General features: G+C 37.6%; 1 protein-coding gene across 9 annotated transcripts in view; it reads left to right on the top strand.

The window, feature by feature from the left end:
* Positions 1-20,495, top strand: part of syne1b (spectrin repeat containing, nuclear envelope 1b) — a 131,441-nt gene that overhangs the window by 17,429 nt on the left and 93,517 nt on the right. For all 9 annotated transcript variants that reach the window (XM_084097596.1, XM_084097593.1, XM_084097592.1 and 6 more), the window contains exons 4-30: positions 1,113-1,208; positions 1,360-1,443; positions 3,433-3,525; positions 3,621-3,799; positions 3,951-4,147; positions 5,939-6,045; positions 7,389-7,496; positions 7,685-7,822; positions 8,720-8,884; positions 8,973-9,085; positions 10,331-10,499; positions 10,589-10,685; positions 12,050-12,252; positions 12,347-12,511; positions 12,679-12,831; positions 13,584-13,727; positions 13,811-13,978; positions 14,621-14,779; positions 15,828-15,992; positions 16,141-16,275; positions 16,595-16,753; positions 16,840-17,048; positions 17,884-17,992; positions 18,085-18,249; positions 18,643-18,810; positions 18,903-19,079; positions 20,075-20,215. In XM_084097596.1, coding sequence (XP_083953722.1) covers positions 1,113-1,208; positions 1,360-1,443; positions 3,433-3,525; positions 3,621-3,799; positions 3,951-4,147; positions 5,939-6,045; positions 7,389-7,496; positions 7,685-7,822; positions 8,720-8,884; positions 8,973-9,085; positions 10,331-10,499; positions 10,589-10,685; positions 12,050-12,252; positions 12,347-12,511; positions 12,679-12,831; positions 13,584-13,727; positions 13,811-13,978; positions 14,621-14,779; positions 15,828-15,992; positions 16,141-16,275; positions 16,595-16,753; positions 16,840-17,048; positions 17,884-17,992; positions 18,085-18,249; positions 18,643-18,810; positions 18,903-19,079; positions 20,075-20,215 — 3,966 coding nt within the window. The remainder of the gene's footprint in view (positions 1-1,112; positions 1,209-1,359; positions 1,444-3,432; positions 3,526-3,620; positions 3,800-3,950; positions 4,148-5,938; positions 6,046-7,388; positions 7,497-7,684; positions 7,823-8,719; positions 8,885-8,972; positions 9,086-10,330; positions 10,500-10,588; positions 10,686-12,049; positions 12,253-12,346; positions 12,512-12,678; positions 12,832-13,583; positions 13,728-13,810; positions 13,979-14,620; positions 14,780-15,827; positions 15,993-16,140; positions 16,276-16,594; positions 16,754-16,839; positions 17,049-17,883; positions 17,993-18,084; positions 18,250-18,642; positions 18,811-18,902; positions 19,080-20,074; positions 20,216-20,495) is intronic.

Here is a 20,495-nt window from a genome sequence, read left to right as displayed (position 1 = left end):
CTTCATATTTTTGTTGAATCTGTGATAAAAAAAAAATTCATGATTCTTTGAGGAATAGAAAGTTCAAACGAACATCATTTATTTGAAATATAAATCTTTAGTAACATTATAAATGTTTTTTCTGTCGCTTGTTTGATCAATTTAGTGTGTCTTTCCTGAATAAACGTATCAATTTGTTAGAAAACACCTTATTTTACAGTGTCTTTGTTACACGTTACATGTAGTTACTATAGTAATTACTATAAATTGTGCTTAATTACATACGTCTAACCTAAACCACACCCTAATCCTAACCCTAACCCTATAGTAAGTACATGTAGCTAATTATTATTAGTCAGTACTTAAATGTATAATTACACTGTAACACGGACACCTTAAAATAAAGTGTAACCAAAAAATCTTACCGACCCCAAATATTTGAACGGTATGAATATGATACTGAAAAATAAATTTGCATGTGCTTTTAAAATAAAGTTTATTTGTGTGTGTGCGTGTGTGTGTGTGTGTAATTTCATCTGCCTGCACAGCTTGTAGTTTCAGTCTTTGTGTGTTCGGATGTATGAAAAGTTTGGTTAAAGCGTGATGTGAGAGGGAAACATAAAAGAGTGTGTTTCAGTATTCATGAAGAGATAAAGACCCCTCATAAACTGACACTTTACCAACTCTTGTTTGAACATCTCAATATGAAACTAACACTTCTTCAGTTGATCTGAGCAGCTATCCACTTTCTTTTTTTTTTACCTCTACGCTATCAATAATTCATTAAATTGCATCTATTTTTATTTCTCCAAAGGAACTTTTTTGAGAAATATCTGTGACAACTTGTTATACTTTGTGTATGCTGAGCTACTGTATGAAATAGTATCTTCTGAGCAATACATTTTAATTCCTCTGGGAATGAAGTGGCACGGACCTAAAAGCATTCATATGCATTTATTCAGCAGATCTAAACCGACTTATAAAGTAGAAAAAGAGTAGAATTAAACTAAAAAGTAGAATAAATTATAGCGAGAACACCATAGCACAATGGCATAAAGCGTCCAACACATTTGCATTCAAAGAGTTAATTAATTTAATCTTTTTTTCCCTCTCTTCTTCTTGTCCTTTTCCAGCACAAACCTCCGTTTGAAGTCAACGACCTCTTTGAGGACATCAAGGATGGGGTGAAACTGCTGGCTCTGTTAGAGGTGCTGTCTGGACAGAGATTAGTAAGTGATGCAATATCTGCAGATTATCCCTTTGTGAAACCTCTGCATTCAGCACAGGAGCAGCTGGCGCGTGCCAGCCTTCAGTGTCTGTTTAATGCCGAGATGATGGGCTCATTTCTGCTCCTGATAAACCTTTCTGATTTCCCTGCAGCCATGCGAACAGGGCCGCCAACTCAAAAGGATCCACTGGGTGTCCAACATCGGCACAGCTCTTAAGTTCCTGGAGGGAAGGAAGGTAGGTGACCCTATGAACACTGGTGGTCTCATCTGTCTTCATTAAATGGTGATATTCTGTGTAACACTCCCAGCCGAGTCATGTTCTGCAACACCTTTCAAACTCTGTCTTTTAAAAATTAATTAGCTTGTGTTCATTTAAAGAAGTATTACTATAAAAGGATATACCAGAGATATGCTCTGGTCAAAATCAGGACAATAATTGAAAAGGATGGTAATAAATAGCTAAAGTTAGTTATTGCTGGGTGAGGAATTGACAGAATCTTTTGAAATGTGGATATCAAACTGATTTGTGTAATTCGATCAATCATGGTAAATGTTTTAAGCCCCTTTCACACTTTGATAATGTTTGATTTTGGTTCAGGATGTGACATGTAATGTCTCTGCAGCGTCTTAAGTTCGCTTCTGATCTGCGAAACCACGCTTGTGCATTTTTTTTTTAATTCGATCGTAAATTAGTGCGTCACGTACCGTTCCACTAAGCTGGCGAATGATCTCAGCTTCAGCGTCATCACTTCGACACACCCCTGATGGCATTGGTCCTGATCCCGGCAATGTTACTAGGTCCCCATGTTTGCGTTCACACAGAGGGCACTCTAGCAATTTTATGGCAATTTTCTGGGATCAACGCTCTGTGTGGAAGGGGCTTTAGTGTGACACAAACCAACTAACACCTCAAAACATCTCAGAATGCATCAAATCCATTGACAATACTGCATTTTTGTGTTTTTGTTTGTCACTTCCATGTAATTAAGCATTTTCTGATAAAGGGATTTTTATAAAAGATATGACATAGAAGAAAAATGTATGAATTAATTGCCAGTTACAATATTATTTTATATTTAATATATATTTTGAAATATTTTGGCAACATCCACTCAAAAAAATAAATAAATAGTGAAATGATTTAAAATGTAACCCTATTTTCACTTCATTGTGATATAGTAAAAACTAATATGATTTCAGTCTTTTAGTTTTTTTTTTTGTTTCATATTTTATCCAGTATATACCCTACTGTTCAAAAGTTTGGGGTCTAATATTTAAAAAAATGTTTATGCAAGAAGTCTCTTATGCTGTTTAAGGCTGCATTTATTTGATTAAAAATATACTAAAACAGTAAGATTGTGAAATATTATGTCACATGATCCTTCAGAAATCATCAATACATTTATTTGAAATAGAATTTTAAATGTCTTTATCGTTACCATTTATTGTTACCACAAATCATATCATTTTGATTGATTTATGCATGCTGTAGTATACATTTAAAAAAAAAAAACGTACTGACCCGCAACTGTTGAATGGTGGTAGTGTTGAACTGCACAGTAGGAACGATCCAGCCTAATCCTCAGTCATATCTGATCATCGAATATGTCCATATGTCCCAGTCCGGTATTTGTCATCATAGTGTTTTCCTAACTGTGTCCTCTCTCTTACCATGTCTCGTCTCAGTCTGTGTACCGAGGGTCTCCGGTCAGTACTTCTCCTAGTCACAGTTCTCACAAACACCTGCTCTTGTTACGCATACCTGCATTTGATGATGCGTACCGTATGCAGTGAGCAGCTTCATTATTTACCGATCTCTGCTGTAGGTGCTACTGGCTGAAAGAGCTGCAATTCTTTTTAGAAAGCTTGTTTTTTTTACAGCATCTCTTATGATGTCCATGACTGGCTGACCATGAGCAAATTGCAGTTTTCTCTATTCACTCACATGTTCCTCATATTCCCTGTGCATTCACATTGGCCTATTCCTCAAGAAGGGAATAAGTCTGGCTGCTTGATTTTATTAAAGTCAGTATCAAAATGGACCCTATTTACTTTTCTTAATGCACGTTCCTGGTTTTATCCTGCACGATTTATCAGCAGGTAGTGCTGGATTAGACTGGCTTGTTTGCCTGACCTCAGATCTGTGGATTATATGTATATGTTGCATTGGTATCTTTAAATGATTTAGTCAGAGTTTCTAACCTGATAAATACTTATTTTACAGATCAAACTAGTCAATATAAATGCCACTGACATCGCTGATGGACGTCCCTCCATTGTCTTGGGGCTGATATGGACCATTATCCTCTATTTCCAGGTAATGTTTGCCAATTATGATCGTAGGATCTGGAAAATTGTCACGCGTCTATGTATATCTGTATTTTAAGGGTCTGTCTTCGCAAACTTTTGCAGATTGAGGAGTTGACTAGTAATCTTCAAGCCCTTCAGGCTTTATCCAGCAGTGCGTCTTCGGTGGACAGCATGGCCAGCTCAGAGACGGGCAGCCCACCCATGAAACGCAAGGGGGTCACCAAGTTTCAGGGCAACGCCAAAAGAGCCATGCTCAGATGGGTCCAAAACACAGCGACCAAGTATGCCATTTTTTATGCCAACGAATATTTCAGAATAAATACAACGCAAACTGACCATCTGTAATAGATATGTTAACCAAGGAGAACGGTGTATAAAAATAGGTCTAATTGTTAATAAGGCCCCTAATAAGTCGTTATTTCTTCTTGCAAGGCGTCTTGGGATTGAAGTTAAAGACTTCGGCCCTAGTTGGCGCAGTGGTGTGGCCTTCCATTCTGTTATTTATGCCATTCGACCAGAGCTCGTGGACATGGACGTCGTGAGAAAGAGAAGTAATCGTGAGAATCTGGAAGAGGCGTTCAGTATTGCGGAGAATGACCTGGGAATACCACGTTTACTAGATCCTGAAGGTACAGATACAACTTATTTTTCTCCAAATTCTCTCCAATTTCTTTTCAGATGGACAGTGTCCACCTACAAAATTGCACCATGGTTTTTGGACATGGAAAGACCATGTTTTTAAGATGATGTGTAATGGTAATTGAAGGCTATTCTTTAAATTACGTTGGAGTACCATTCAAATACCATGGTATATTAATATGGGAATCATTCGTTACTATGATATATACAGGGTTATTATAGTTTACACTAAGTGCAAATAGCCTGCCTTGTTGGCAGAGGCTATTTACACTAACCTCGCCCACTGGCTGATGAGCCAGACAAAATGACGGAAAACACTGAATTGTCAACAGTAGCAATAGTGTTGGGGTAAAGCGTGTGATTTCATAACAATAATAATGTAGATTCAGTCAATGATCTGTTGTGCTGTTGAAGAGCCACTTATTAGTTTTGAGTTTGATGTGAATAGACACTGCATAATTATACTGGGGATCCGTCATCATCAGGCCTCATTACAGACAGATGCTGTTATAGTTTCTTATATAGGTCATGCTGCTATTCAAGCATTACATCAGGCTTGATCAGACGCATAATTGCATGACATCATGATGTGATCTGGCAGAATGCCTTTGAAGAGGCTATAAAAAGCCTCATTTGGCTCTTCAGGTCAATGGATCGTCTAATACGACATGAAGTCTATGGAACACCTGATGATTTACTTTGTGTGTTGAACCAGTGAGTTACCTTTATAATCAATGCAAAGACTAACAATGTTCTATATCAACGGTGCATTTTTGTTCTGTTTCTTTTACACAATGGCATAATAGAACATTGCCATTTTTAACTAGATTTTTTTCAAAACTATTTGTTGAATGTTTTTGTCAGTTTTGTTGAATGTTAGCTTGAGGAAAGCTTTTTTCTGAAAGATTAAAACAGCTTAAAAAGTCTTATGCAGTTTGAAGTTTGAATACTTGAGCAGATTTGATGTTTGAACGTTCTTCCATTACTAAGCCATTGCTATGGTTTTCTGATTCTTGCAATGCCCTAGTAACCCTCATTCTGGGTGGTTTCTAGGGCATTGTAAGAGTTTTGAGAATTGATGGTTAGTATTTATTTTCCTTATATCCATTTGTCTCCTTATTATTTACTATTATTATTTTTACAATGACAATGAAAATGTTTTCTTTTGTCATACACATAGCAAAAGTTTGGGGTCGGTAAGATTTGTCTCTTCTGCTCACCAAGACTGCATTTGTTTAATATTGTAAAATATGATTACAATTTAAAATAACTGTTTTCTGTTGTAATACATTTTAAAAGCATCATTACTCCAATCTTCAGTGTCACACGATCCTTCAGAAATCATGTATTTTTTTCAGAATCCTTTGATGAATATTGTATAAAGTTCAAAAGAACAGCATTTAATTGAAATATAAATCTTTTGTAACATTATAAATGGCTTTAAAGTCACTTTTGATCAATTTAATATGTTCTTGGTGAATATAATAATTCATTTCTTTTAAAAAATCCCTAAATCTTACTGACCCCAGTCTTTTGAATGGTAATGTATATATTTTTCTTTTGATATTTTCATCAACTTATGTACATTGGTTTGCACTATTTTTGGTTTTGGTAAGCTTCAAATCCTGTAAGAAAGAATACCAATCTACAATACAAATTTACATTAGTAAAACTAAAACTATGTGCATGCATATGGATAGATAATTAGCACAATGGTAATACCTCAAGCATTTCCTCTTGTGAGGTTCAAACCTCCAACTTTGTGTTTGTTTTTCTTGCAGATGTGGATGTGGACAAGCCTGATGAGAAATCCATAATGACATATGTAGCTCAGTTCCTGAAGCACTACCCAGATCCCCACCAGTCCGAGACAGATGGACAGCAAGAGGTACGATTTAGTGCTGATGCACAAGCTAAAAATACACTAGCCGCTTGCTGTTGTTATTTAATGCAGTCACTGCTGTAGTGCTTTCTCATTAGTCACTAACCATTTACTGTAGTCAATCACAATGTGGAATCCATTCAAGGAGCCTTTGACTCTCGCATCACACCCATAATGCATTGCTCCGTGTGCTCACTCTGTCTCTCTGTCTGTGTCACTCACCACGCGCATTTGTAGCTGGTTCGTTCCATTCCTACATTCGCTCTCTCTATCCCAGCTCTACAGGTAAGAGCCGATTTCGTCTCGCCTGCATGAGGTTCATTTAATGTATGGGACATTCTCAAGAAATGATGCCATATGTGCTATAAAACTATAGGAAATGTAATTACAACCCTACCACAAAGTTATTACATTTCAAGAGTTTAAATACTAATAATTTTAAATAGATAATTGAGTAAAAAAAATCACATTACAGTGTGCCTTCCCCTACATAAAAACAACATGAATTTCACAAGTGCAAAAACACGTGGTCACACGTGAAACAGATACTTTGCACATGGAAAACATGTGGTTTTGGATCAGTTCCCATGTGAAATCCACGTGATCACATGTGGGAAACATGGGAAATTCATGTTTTTTATTCTGTAAGGGCTATGAATCACACATTAAAACTAGGAATAAAATGAATAACTCATGATATGTCTCTCAAAACATGCTTTTTGCTAACACTCTTAAAACATTTTTAGGGTTGAATAATAAAAAGATCAGTGCACAAAAATTATAATAATGGCCTTAGCACCACATCTTTTGCTTTTAGTATTCTGGTGCTTTTTCTGTAAAATACTGAAATTTGATATATATATCTACATTAATCTTACATTAACTAGTATAATAAAAGTTCAGTATCATGTCAATTATGAGTAGTAAGAATTGGATAAACATACAACACACAAATGTCACTGTTTCCTGAGAATGGCCTTTCTGCGGTGGATGGATGCTCTTTGCTTGTTTCCTCTCTTTCTCTGGCTTTTATCTTGCTAACGTCTTGACTGTGTTGTGTTTGCATCTCTTGATGTGCCTTTGCTCTCCTGGACAGTATGATCCACAAGATATTGAGCTAATGCTTGAGGTATGTGGTATTAATAAATAGGGTCATAATAGCTCTGTATTGTGTGTTACAAAATAATACAAAATAGTTAAATCTGTTCAACTTCTTCCCTCTTCTTTGGGATTGGACTTTCTCCTGTTTTTCACTGTTTCACACTGCTGTGTTACTTGCTGTGGGTCTCTTGCTGAATATCTGCTAAACGAGTGATAAATGGTTGTTTCTTTCTGTCTGATGTGCACAGAAAGAGGAACGCAAGGTGCTGAGGGAGGTGAAGATCTGGCTGGATCAGCTAGAGAGAGATATTCTGCGTGCACAGGGATCTGAAGAGAGTCTCACTGACAAATATCAGGTAAAGCTGACAGTTTTACTTCTATGATCTTTAGAATTAAACAGGCTGTTTTTGCTGATTTTAGAACCTCTACATGTAAATAAGATCTAATATGATTGGTTTAACTCTTTGCATTTGAAATGAGTTGTGAGTTTGCTGTCAGTTCAGATGTATTTAGTGCTGCCCCGTCCTTCTTGTTTTGACTGCAGGCCTTTAAGAGCTTCCGTGTGCAGTATGAGATGAGAAAGAAACAGATCGAGTCTCTCCTGCAGCCGGTACACAGGGACGGCAAACTGTCAGTGGATCAGGCCGTGGTCAAACAGTCCTGGGATCATGTGTCTGTTAGGGTATGTGCTTTGCCAAATGTAATTCAAGAGTTTGTTCACCCAAAAAGTAAAATTCTGTCATTATTTACTCATTTTTTAATGGAATGCAAATGGAGATGTTTAGCATTATGTTCATGCCACTTGTTATACAATGAAAATGAATTGGGAAAGACACTTTGGTGCACCAAAAATGACAAAAAAAGCACCATAAAAGTAGTCAGAAGTTGTACAATTGCTTTGTGTGACGAACAGACTGATTCACTTAAAATTCCCCCACCACCGCAGCTCTTATAATTTCAGGTTTTGTCTATGATACTGAAGGGCTTTGGTTGTTGCATGTGCCGTATAACTAATTTCATTATTCCAAGTTTGAATATGTGGATAGTGATACATAAAAAATGCAATTTTTAAAATCACAATAAATATTTAAAAATGAACCTATTTATACAATGGGTACATATGTTATTTTCTTACATAAACTCATTTACTGCATTAAAGAGCAAAAAGAGTGTTGTTAATATTTTTATAGAATGCTTTAATTTAAGCTGGAGATTGTAAATATTAACTCTTATTTTTTTGTACATAAATTCTCGATGATTTTGATTATGTCTGAAAATAGTTTTTACTTAAATTCTGAACTGTTGCTGATGTGAGAATAAATTAGTGTGCACTTGTCTAGTTGTCATTAGCTGTAATTAAGTGTGAATTGGAGCGTAGACCGTGGGTGCGGGGTTCATTACTGAGGAAAGAGGACAGACACACAGAGACTGTTTTGTTCAAAGGAACAGAAGTCCATAGAGTGGATACAGCAATCTGGCCAGACTCTTGACAGCTTGAAGGGTCCTCACAAACAGTGAGCGGCAGTAAAAACAGATCTCTCCTTTTGAATTTTGCTATGCATTTTTGTGGTTTGTGCAGCTCTTAGACTGGCACATCCATCTGGACAAGTCTATGCCCGGCCCTCTGGGAGTGATCGGAGCCTGGCTGCATCGGGCAGAACTTTCCCTGAGAGAGGACGTACCGATTCAACAGGCCCATGAAGAGACAGCCAACATCATCCACAGAAAACTAGAACAGCACAAGGTAGGTGCAAGAACTTATTTTTATTTCTTGAGGGACTTGCTCCGATCACTGTTCTCCTAAAATTAGAATTGGTGTGTTTTCTGTATAGGAGGTGTTGAAGAATTTGGAGGGACACAGACAGACATTTCAACAGATTCACAGAGACCGATCAGTAAACGGCGTCCCGGTTCCACCAGAGCAGCTTCAGGACATGGCGGAAAGGTCAACTCTGATGAACTTAGGTTTCACTGTTTATAGGCAACATGAAACAGTATTTGCATTGCATTTAATGTCCATTATGTGATGTAGAGAGCTTTAGAGCTCAGAACATCAAATAGACTTTGACTTTAGCCACCTAGCAACCACCCAGAACAACCTAGCAACTACCTAAAGCATCCCTAGCAACCAAATAGCAATGTGTTCACAACCATTTAGAACATGTGGAACAACTCTGCAGCCACACAGCAGCACCATAGCAACCACATAGTACCCTAAGTAACCACATAGCAATGTGCTCACAACTACTCAGAACATGTGGAACAACTCTGCAGCCACACAGCAACACCCCAGCAACCACATAGTACCCTAAGTAACCACATAGCAATGTGCTCACGACCACTCAGAACATGTGGAGCAACTCTGCAGCCACATAGCAACGCCATAGCAACCACATAGTACCCTAAGTAACCACATAGCAATGTGCTCACGACCACTCAGAACATGTGGAGCAACTCTGCAGCCACATAGCAATGCCATAGCAACCACATAGTACCCTAAGTAACCACATAGCAATGTGCTCACGACCACTTAGAACATGTGGAGCAACTCTGCAGCCACACAGCAACACCCTAGCAACCACATAGTACCCTAAGTAACCACATAGCAATGTGCTCACGACCACACAGAGTTGACCTTTCCCTTGGTCGTGAGCACATTGCTATGTGGTTACATAGCAATGTGCTCACGACCACTCAGAACATGTGGAACAACTCTGCAAGCACATAGCAACGCCCTGGCAACCACCCAGGGCACCCCTAGCAATAACATAGCAATTTACTCATGACCACTCAGAACACCACTCAGAACATCAGCCAGAGAATCCCTAGCAACCACCCAGAGTACTTCTAGTAACCACATAGCAATGCCCTAGCAACCACCCAAAGTCCATCTAGTAACCACATAGCAATGCCCTAGCAACCACCCAGAACACTCTAGCAGCATGCCAGCGAGTTTTATAAAACGACACATGTAACTTTTGTTACATTCAAGTACAAGTCTTTTGACTTGTGAAAAATGTCATAACATTTTGAGGACAACAAACTAATAATGAATAATGCACAATAAGACCAGCAACATTTATTAATAAATTATAATTTTTTTGTTTCATGTTGACTTTAAATATTAAGGTCTAAGGTCTTAAATCCCATCGATTATTGCTATATTTACTGCTGTTTCATGTTTTCACAGATTTAATTTTGTTTCCACATCATCTCACGTCCATCTAATTAAATTTGAATTCTGGGAGATGAAGTATCGTCTCATGGCTTTTCTTATGCTGGCGGAGTCAAAGCTCAAATCCTGGATCATTAAATACGGCCGACGGGACTCAGTGGAGCTTCTTCTGCAAAATTATATTGTACGCCCTCAAGCTTACTTAATAAACTTTTAAATCTGCTTTATGAAAAAGATTCAGCTAACATATCACATTCCCTCATTTACTCACAGGTGTTCATTGAAGGCCATAAGTTCTTTGAGCAATATGAAACCACGTTTCGGACTCTGAAACAAGCTGCAGACACCTACTTGAAATCTGGGGCTTCAGGTAAGATGCATCTCACTTTCATCCATTTTCCCCTGAGGCTGCAGATTCATGCAGCTTTTTATAATCATTCCCTGGCTGCAATTCTGAACTCTAGCAGCCAAAACGAGCCTCTTGCTTTGTGATCTGGCAGCCTCATTCTGTCAGGCATCCTTTAAACCATCATTTCAGTGGCGAAACAAGTGCTCTGGACTAATAATTATTTCTCACTCAAAATTACACTTGACTCTCATTTGTCACAAATGAATGTTCAGGTCATATTTCACCCCAAAATCAAGAGTGAAAAAAAGTTATATTTTGTATAATGAAAACGAAGCCTATTTTTTAGACCTATTTTGCTTTGTCACATTATTTTAAGCATAAGAGACTTCTTTCAGAAACATAAAAAAAAATCTTATTGACCAATTTTATAACTTTATATGGTATGTGTGTGTATATAGTAGTGGCCAAAAGAGGATATTTGTTTTTAAGGATCCTACAAATTTGATTAAACCATCAAAATATGAGGGAACTATCTTAATTTAAATATTTTAAATAAGGGAAGAACAAAACACTAAACTTGGTTAAGGTATTTATCTGACAAAATTATTTGACAAAAAAGGCAAAAATATAGCTACAGGTTTTTTTTTATTTTTTACTACTGTGTATATATATCTCCATTTCTTTCAAATGTAACATTGTCATAATATAATAGTAATATTAGCAAAAATAATATTAATATTATCATTACTATAATGCTATATATATATATATATATATATATACACACACAAATGTTTATGTTAGATGCGATTAATAGGGATTCATTGATTGGACAACACTAATATATATTTAAAAAACGTTTATGTTAGATGCGATTAATCGCAATTATATGTATATATCAATATCAACATTTATATATCAAAAAAAAATTTCTTCATTTTATTCTTTTGAAAATGGCAAGAAACATGCCCTGGATATGTTTGTGACGGTTTCAAAAACAGATTCACTTTGAATACAAAGGTACCATTTTAGGTGTAGTAATGTGGCAAAACAATTTTCATATTCTAGGGTATAAAATCATCATGAGAGGTGTCTTTAGAGGAACCAGAGTATTCTGTAACATAGTGACTGCTTAGATAATGTGAGTGATCTAGACTGACTGTGCACAAGTGTTTAACCTCACATTACAGTGATTTCACTTCTAGTAACAGCTACTGGCAGTTCACTTGAATTATCTGATGCTCTAATCCGCAACAGTGCATATCTGCTTGACTCTGGGGATTGATATGCACTTTTTGTGTACCTCAAAAATCAGATTCAGAAATGCATTTGTGTTATACATGCAAGACTTAAGTTTTTTTATTCATAATGTGATTTTCATTCAGCTGAAGAGGTAGAAGGGGTGAATAAGTTTCTGAGCGATGCAACAGCGCAGTGGAAGAACCTGTCAGTGGAGGTGCGCAGCGTCCGAAGCATGCTGGAGGAAGTGATCTGCAACTGGGAGAAATACAGCAGCACAGTGGCCAGCCTGCAGGCCTGGCTGGAGGACGCAGAGAAGATGCTCAACCAGTCCGAGAGCGACAAACGGGTGTGTTGTCAAAGTCTGTGACTTTCAGATGAAATGCGTCGGGATAAACGTCAAACAGCTCTTGCGTATTTAAACAGTTTGAATTCTTCTGTAGGAGTTTTTCCGCAGTCTTCCACTCTGGATTCAGCAGCACATGGACATGAACGATGCTGGAAACTTCCTGATCGAGACATGCGATGAGACTGTGTCCCGAGAACTCAAACAGCAGCTGCTCCTTCTCAACGGCAGATGGAGAGAGCTGTTTGTCAAAGTCAAACATGTAAGACAAGTGGCATCACGTTTAAGATCGTAAGCGTCTATTTATATGCTTCAAGTAATGGTTTCATGACAGTTTTTCATGACAGTTTTCCTAACAGTCCTCACTTTTAAGAAATAATGTAGATGTTCATGTTGGTGTAATTCGGTCAACATATATATTTTTCTTAGTATGCAAGAGCAGATGAAGTGGACAAACTGAGGAAGGATTATGATGATGGGATTGATGCTTTAAAAGCGTTTATTGACACGGCCAATGAGAGGATGAACACACCAGTTCAAGTTTCGTTTCTGAACATAAGGACACATCTTCAAGACGTTGAGGTAATCAGAGTTCACAAAGCTTACTACCTGGCTCTCTGAAATACTTGATTCTGATTGGTCAATTACACAATTTTTTGGTGACATTTGACCAGCTGACTGTACATTGACTTGTGTACAATACTGTTCAAAAGTTTGGGGTTGGTAAGATTTTTCAATGTTTTTTTAAAGAAATCTCTTCTTCTCACCAAGGCTGCATTTATTTAATCAATAATGCAGTAAAACAGGAATATTGTGAAAGATGATTACAGCTTAAAATAATTGTTTTCTAGTTAAAAATATTTTGAAATGAAATCTGTGATGCAAAGCTGAATTTTCAGCGTCATTACTCCAGTCTTCAGTGTCACATGATCCTTCAGAAATCATTCTAATATGATGATTTGCTGCTCAAGAAATATTATTATTATCAGTGTTAAAAACAGTTGTGCTGTTTAATATCTTAATGGAAATCTCTGATATATAGAAAGTTCAAAAGAACAGCATTTATTTGGAATATATTTTTTGTAACAGTCTAAAATTGAAAAATGTCACTTAATGCATCCTTGCTGAAATAGTTTTTTTTTAAATGTTACTGGCCCAAACTTTTGAATGTTAGTGCACATAATACATGAATAATGTTAGTGCACATAATACATGAATAATGTTAGTGCACATAATACATTCATTTTATGCCGTTTATATCACAAAGATTAATGCTGTTTGTTGCAGTATCATTGGAGCTAGAGATTATATAAATATCAACTCATTTCTCGTAGGACATCAAGCACAAAGTGCCGTCCATGGAGGCGGCGTACAAGTCGGCGACGCGTAACGCGCAGCAGCTGACCAAAGACATCACAGAGGAGGAGATCGCTCAGATGCTGGCTAACATGGCAAACATCAAGGATGAGCTCAGCAAGGTGCCTGCCCTGTATTTCCCCATGAACTGCCACATTAAAGCATAATCACACCGTCTCACATTATACCTCAATGTCTGGTTCAGATAAGAGAGAGAATTCTGCCCCTGCTGAGGGACTCCCAGGCCATGCTGCCTCCATTAGAGGAGATGGAGAAACATATCACTGGGTTCTACCAGTCGCTGGAGAAGGCGAGCCGCATCACTTCCTCCCGGGACTCCGAGGCTCCAGGAGACTTCAAACAGAAGTGTCAGGTGACTAAAGACCTACAGTATGGGTTGCACGGGTCATTATACTGCTTGCACTACCTTAAAGGCCTGTTTACATTTTAAAAATGAATTTCAAGATTTTAAACAAAAGTATAAGTAATATATCATTCAATACTGAAAAGTAGCAGTTATTATAGTTAACTGAAACTAAAACCATAAAAAAAACCATTTTTGTTACTTGAAATAAGATAAACGTTAGCCCGAAATAAAATAAAATCTAAAAAAAACTTTAGTTTAGCTTGATGTATGAAATAAAAATGATTAAAAAACGACATAAACATAAAAAAACAAAAACTAAATAAAATGACAAAAACACAACTAAATTACTTTATAAGTAAAATTTTAAATTTAAAAAAAATAATTCAATATATTAATACAAACTAATAAAAACAACTCTGGTAAAAACTGTCTGTGTAATAAAAATTAAAATATTTTTTAGAAAATGAAGAAAATTGTCCATTAAATAGTTTTGTTTAAAACATTTTGGATATTTTGTGCCTTCGTGTCCTTTATTTGCATCCAAATCGGTGTGGACAGGCATTAAGATTTTTAAAGCACTTAATATATTAAAATGTATTTGCCAGTAATTCTCTCTCTTTGTATTTTCTCTGTTTATACAATTATCAGGAGCTGGTGACCTATCAGCAGAGCTGTAAAAAGTGTCTGTCAGTGATTGATAAAAACCATCAGGTCATTCTGAAATCATTGGACACCAGTAAGAACCTAAAACACTTGGACACGTCATTGCTGGAGAGGAGAATCACCGAGCTTCAGGCCTCTTCACAGGTGGGAACTGCACCGATGGAAGAAGAACATCATGGGCCCTATTTTAACGATCTAAGCGCATGGTCTAAAGCGCAGGGTGCAAGTTCACTTAGGGTGTGTCCGAATCCACTTTTGCTAGTTTAATGACGGGAAAAATGGTTGTCGCGCCAGGCGCATGGTCTAAAAGGGTTGTCCCTATTCTCTTAATGGTAATGGGTGTATTTTGGGATTTACGTGCGTTAAACCAATCAGAGTCTCATCTCCCATTCCCTTTAAAAGCCAGTTGCGCTCGTGCCATGGCAGATTCGCTATTTACATTTACGGAATTTGATAGTGTCCGAACGCGTCTCCAGAGCGCAAACGGAACTGCTCGTGTGCGAGGTTAAAGTGCGCAAGCAGACCATCTACGGGACAAGCCGGATTCCACCATATCTTTATGTACACAATAATAATCTTTTACATTGTAATCCTTTTATTTTTAATATTTGGCATGTTTGTCTGCTGCTGCGCGTCCCTGTGTGTTTAATAAGTAGTGTACGCACGTTGTGGACCCGCCTATAGGCGCACATTACTAACGTGCTCTTTAAATAACAAAAAAATAATATTGCACCATTGACTTTAGACCAGGTTTCAGTTGGTCAATGGTGCAGTCTATTTCTGTTGCCCTAAAATAGCAACGTGCCAACGATGCGCCTGAACACACCTCGTTTTCAGACCAGAACACCCATGGGCGCATAAATGGGCGCAAATGCATTTGCTTTTTAAACAACATGACGCAGGATGTGAAAATGATAACTGCGTCGGGCTGAAACTAGCAAAACACACTTGCATCGCGCTTGCCGCTACATTGCGCCGGGTGTAAGATAGGGCCCCATGTCTTATGCACAAGAATGACTATTGATTGCAAACTTTGGTAGCTTGGTAAATCTGAGCATAGTTTGAGATCTCTTTTATTCTGAACGAGAATCTGAGGATCAGGTGAATTATGCAGAAGTCATCCATTTGAGAGAAACAATTGATGTTTCAATTGTGCCTACTTGTGTGTTTTTGTACGCTTTGTCTCAAAAAGGGCATGGTAAAAGAAACCACAGAATGGAAGCGACACGTGGAGGCGAACAGCAGCCTGATGAAGAGATTTGAGGAGTCTCGTGTGGAGCTGGAGAAGGTTCTGAAAATAGCTCGCAGCTCCATGACTGAGAGAGGAAACCCAGAGGACCTTCTGAAAAAGCACACTGTGAGAAATTAATCCCAACAGTCTGTTCTAGTGCTCGGCAAATAGGCCGAAAGCAGAGTTTGAACATAATTTGATCTCTAGAAGGAAATGAGCAGAGAAATTTTAAAGCTGACATGATTTCATAATGCTTCTATTGAATGCCCTGCAGGAGTTCTTTGGGCAGCTGGATCAGAGAATCCTCAATGCGTTTCTTAAAGCCTGTGATGAACTCACAGATATTCTACCAGAGCAAGAACAACAGAATCTACAGGAAACAGTCAGGAAACTGCACAAACAGTGGAAGGTTAGAGAGCTATCTCTAGATCTGTCTGTCTGTCTGTCTGTCTGTCTGTCTAATATGGTTGCTATTATGGGCTTTTCACACCTGAAGGGGTTAACCAATGGTCATATTTAACCCAGAATCAATGTAAAACATGCTTATCTTTTTTAAAAATGATGCTAACTCTCTTTCAAATGGTCAAACATTCAAAACGGCTTCAATTAGGATCAATAAGGGTTTTTAAGTGGTCTGATGTGGCTTTAAACTATAGCTTGAAAGCATGAGGAAAAAAACTAGTTGAATTGAATTGGACCCATAATATGAAAATGCATGTTTTCTGCAGGATGTCCAAACAGAGATTCCCTATCACCTGCTGCACCTGAAGGTGGAACTGGAGAAGAGTCGTCTGATGACATCACTGCAGGAGTGTCAGGCTGAACTGGCCCGTGAGAACCGCAGTTTGCCCAGCATGGGCAGCGAGAGGTTAATCAAAGAGCACAGGGTGAGAGCCACCTGCATTAAACCCTCTATAAATACTGGTTTTGTCCATCGAAATAGGGAACGCTTATGTTGGATATTTTTATGTAGATGTTTTTTAAGGAAAAGGGTCCTCAGGCTCTTTGTGAGAAGCGGTTACAGCATATGGAGGAACTTATCATGAAGCTTCCAGAGAGCGAACAAGCCCAGCAAACTTTGGAGAACTCTAGGACGGCGTTTGCGGAGGTCAAAGAGGACATTGACGGCACACTTCAGAAACTAATGCAGCACCCTGATAAGTGGAAGGAGTTTAATACCAGGTGAACCTTTGGTCTTCTCTAATGAATACTATTTATTTGGTTTAAAAGACAATTCATGTTCAGTAATGTTCGGATGAGAAACAAAATTTGAACTGAATTGAGCTGGATAATGACACTACTGTCTTGCTGTTATTGAACCGAATTGAATGAACTTGAGCTGACTAATGAAACCATTGCCTTCTGTAGAGATGCTTATAGCTCGCTCAATCAGTCAATCAATCAATCGATTGAAGTTTATTTAAAAAGCACTTTTTCAAAAAAATCAATGCAGTTCAAAGTGCTTTACATGCAAGAACAAACAATTGACACTAGAATTGAAAATAACAAATAAAAATAGACCCCCAAATAGATTCTAACAATAGCATAAAAAATATATATATTAGAAAATAAATAATTCTGTATGTGAAAATTGTATGTGAAGGAAAATTTAAATAAGCAAATACTAAAAGCATGAGATTTGAGTTTTCTGTGTTAAAGTATATTGAACTCTGCAACATTGATACAATTATTGAACTGAATCGAAAAAAACATTGAACTAAAATGAGCGAATAACGACAATAATATCTTCTGTAGAGCTGCTTTACAGTTTCATATTTGATTAATTTTACAACATTAAGACTTTAAGGCTTTGCAACAATCTGTATTGTATTGTATAAAGTGCTATTTAAATAAATGTAATGTACGTGTTTAAATAAAACATGACTTTACTATTGTACTGTCTGTTTTTTATCAAATCACTGCTGAACAATATACATTAATTTGAATTGATACTATATTAATGCTAAAATTAATTTGTATCGTTAATTATTAATAATTACCTTTTTTGTGTTTGCAGGTTCTCTGAACTCTCTGCTTGGGTAACGTCGAAGGAAAGTCAACTCAGACTTCTGCGAAACAGGGCTGGAGACCCCAGCAAGTTTGGACAGGTCAAATCCACAATTGAGGTGAGAAATGAAGACGGAAAAGAAATGGAAGTGGAAAGAAAAGTGTGACAGCTGTGTGAAATGTTGACCAATTGTCCCTTCATGAATGGCAGAGTCTGCGAAACGATGCTGAACTGCAGGAGGGGAACGTGAGCTGGTTGAGGACGCGATTGGCCGCTCTGATAGAGGTTTGCACAGAGACTGACGCCCAGAGGCAGGCAGCCGCCCTCGGCAAACTCTCCACTGACTTTAAGGGTCTCCTCACCTCCCTTTCTGAGGTAAAACATACTCATTTTAAGAACCATAGATCAAAAATAATCTGCCATAGTAGAAAATATTAGCGTAAATCAGCTGTTAGCTGCTAGTAAATTCAGTGTTTTCTAAAGTGTTTTGCAGCACTTGTGCCTAGTTAGGCTTTTACCAAAAACCTAAGAAATACAACAACTAACAAACGATCTAAAATTTGAATCACAGAGAGCAATAAAAAAAAAAATATAAAAACAAGTTAATACACAAAATATTTCGCCCTCTTAGAGTCAAACTGGATTTTGTGCTACTGTACCTTTAAGATGTCTAATTGAAAAAGAAAAGTCCTGTTTTCCAAGTTATGATGCATTTATTGATGCAAATATTTAAGTAAAATAGATGATTGTATGTGTGTGCTGTAATAGTCAGAGAAGGTCGTGCTGGCGGTGAGCGACTGTGTGCAGTTCAGAGAGGAGGTGAAAACTACACTAGAGGAGTTGACACAGGGTCAGCAGGATCTGCAGTCAGAGATCGGCAAGATTTTGAACTCTGAGTCTGTCAGAGAAGCTCAACAACTGCTGATGCTTTATCAGGTACCACTCTCACTGAATCAATCACAACCCTGATATAATGAAGCAGAAAATCATATTTATAACTAACATTCATTTACTTTCCTGATGTGCAGCAACAACTGAAGCGTCTCCGACTGAAGAGGAAGGAAATGCAAGAGCAGATAAACCGTGGAAAACTGCTCCAGATGGAGGAGAGCCTGGAGGAGAGCTTACAGGAAGATCTGCAGAAACTAGAGACCACCTTGAGCAAAATGAATCAAAGCACAGAGTCACAGGAAAAGAACCTGGAGGTGAGGATGTTCAAGTCAAATAAAAAGAAATATATATAAAACCTATATATTTTATATTATAATATTGCTAGCACTTTATTTTACAGTCCGGTTCCCCATATACATACTAAGTCCTTATTATAGTAATTGTAATAACTGGGTAATAACTTGGTACTAACCCCTTAACCTAACCTTAACCCATGTAGTTACCTTATATTACCAGTACTTTCTTAGGTAAGTACATTTAAGTGCACATACTGTAAAATAAAGTGCAACTATAATATTGTAATTATATATAGAACATATAAAATATATAAACAGTGTTGGGGTAACGCATTACAAGTAAAGTGAGTTATGTAATAAGATTACTTGTTTCAAGTGACGAGTAAAGTAATGCAACAAAACATCTTTCACTTTTTCAAATAAGTAATGCAAGTTACCTTTTTATGTTCTGTATATTTTATAGAATGTTGAATGAGGATGTTAAAGACAAATGAAATCAAATTTATTCATTTTACATGAACTATTTCCCAATGATTATTCAGTTTCATTTGAAAATCATTCATTGTGCGTTCACACCGACGCCGACGAGAGCGTCAAAGTGGCCGAAAGTCATTCATTTTCAATGTGTGCTGGCGGCCAGCTCTGGCGAGGGCGGCGCGGCGCGACGTGTCTTGGACGACGAGAAGAGTTGAAGTCAGGTCAACTTTATGGTAATGAGCTATGACGCGGTTCGGCGGCAACCAATCGGAATGTAGAAGTCCTCCACTTGAGAGGATTCCAGAGAACACAGTCAAATTAACTTTGGTTCCGACCACATTAGTCCCCAAGCAAAATAGAGGAGAGGTTGATCATGTGAATTTGATAAGAAGGCACGCAACACTGTTTATAGGGAACATTTTCGTGCTAGAACGCTTGTTTTTCAGCGGAAATGCAAATTAGATTAGCTCTTAACCATGAACACAAAAGACACAATGTTTGAAACAATGTTGTTGAATGTCGCTCTTTGTTTTCAGGTGACCTTAGCTGCTTGGCAAGAGTTTGACAGTCAGCAGGCAGCAGTGAGGGAGTTTGTGGGTAAGGTGCGATCAGTCACAGAGAGAGAGATGAACTTCAGCAGTCCAGACAGTCTCAGCACAGAGCTGGAGCAGACCAAGGTGAGAACAACACCTGATCTCCATGGGCTCAGTGTAATGAATCACCTTTAATTAAACATGAGCATCTTTAGTTTCAACACAGAAGATCTGCTAGAGTTTTACACCAAAATCCTCATTAGAAAATGCTCTGTCAATAAATTTCTGAAAAAGTCTCACTACAAGACATTGTAACATAGCCAGTGTGCACTCAACTGTAACCCAATTGTTAATTGTGATTATTTAGTGTATTCTATCTCCCAAACACAGTGTCACATAAATATTCACTTCATCTGTTGCTGTT

The sequence above is a fragment of the Abramis brama genome (assembly GCF_963993115.1).
Source record: "Abramis brama genome assembly, chromosome: 21".
In the NCBI taxonomy this organism is placed as follows: domain Eukaryota; kingdom Metazoa; phylum Chordata; class Actinopteri; order Cypriniformes; family Leuciscidae; genus Abramis; species Abramis brama.
The sequence above is the reverse complement of the archived record's forward strand: the minus strand, read 5'-3'. Positions and strand labels throughout refer to the sequence as shown.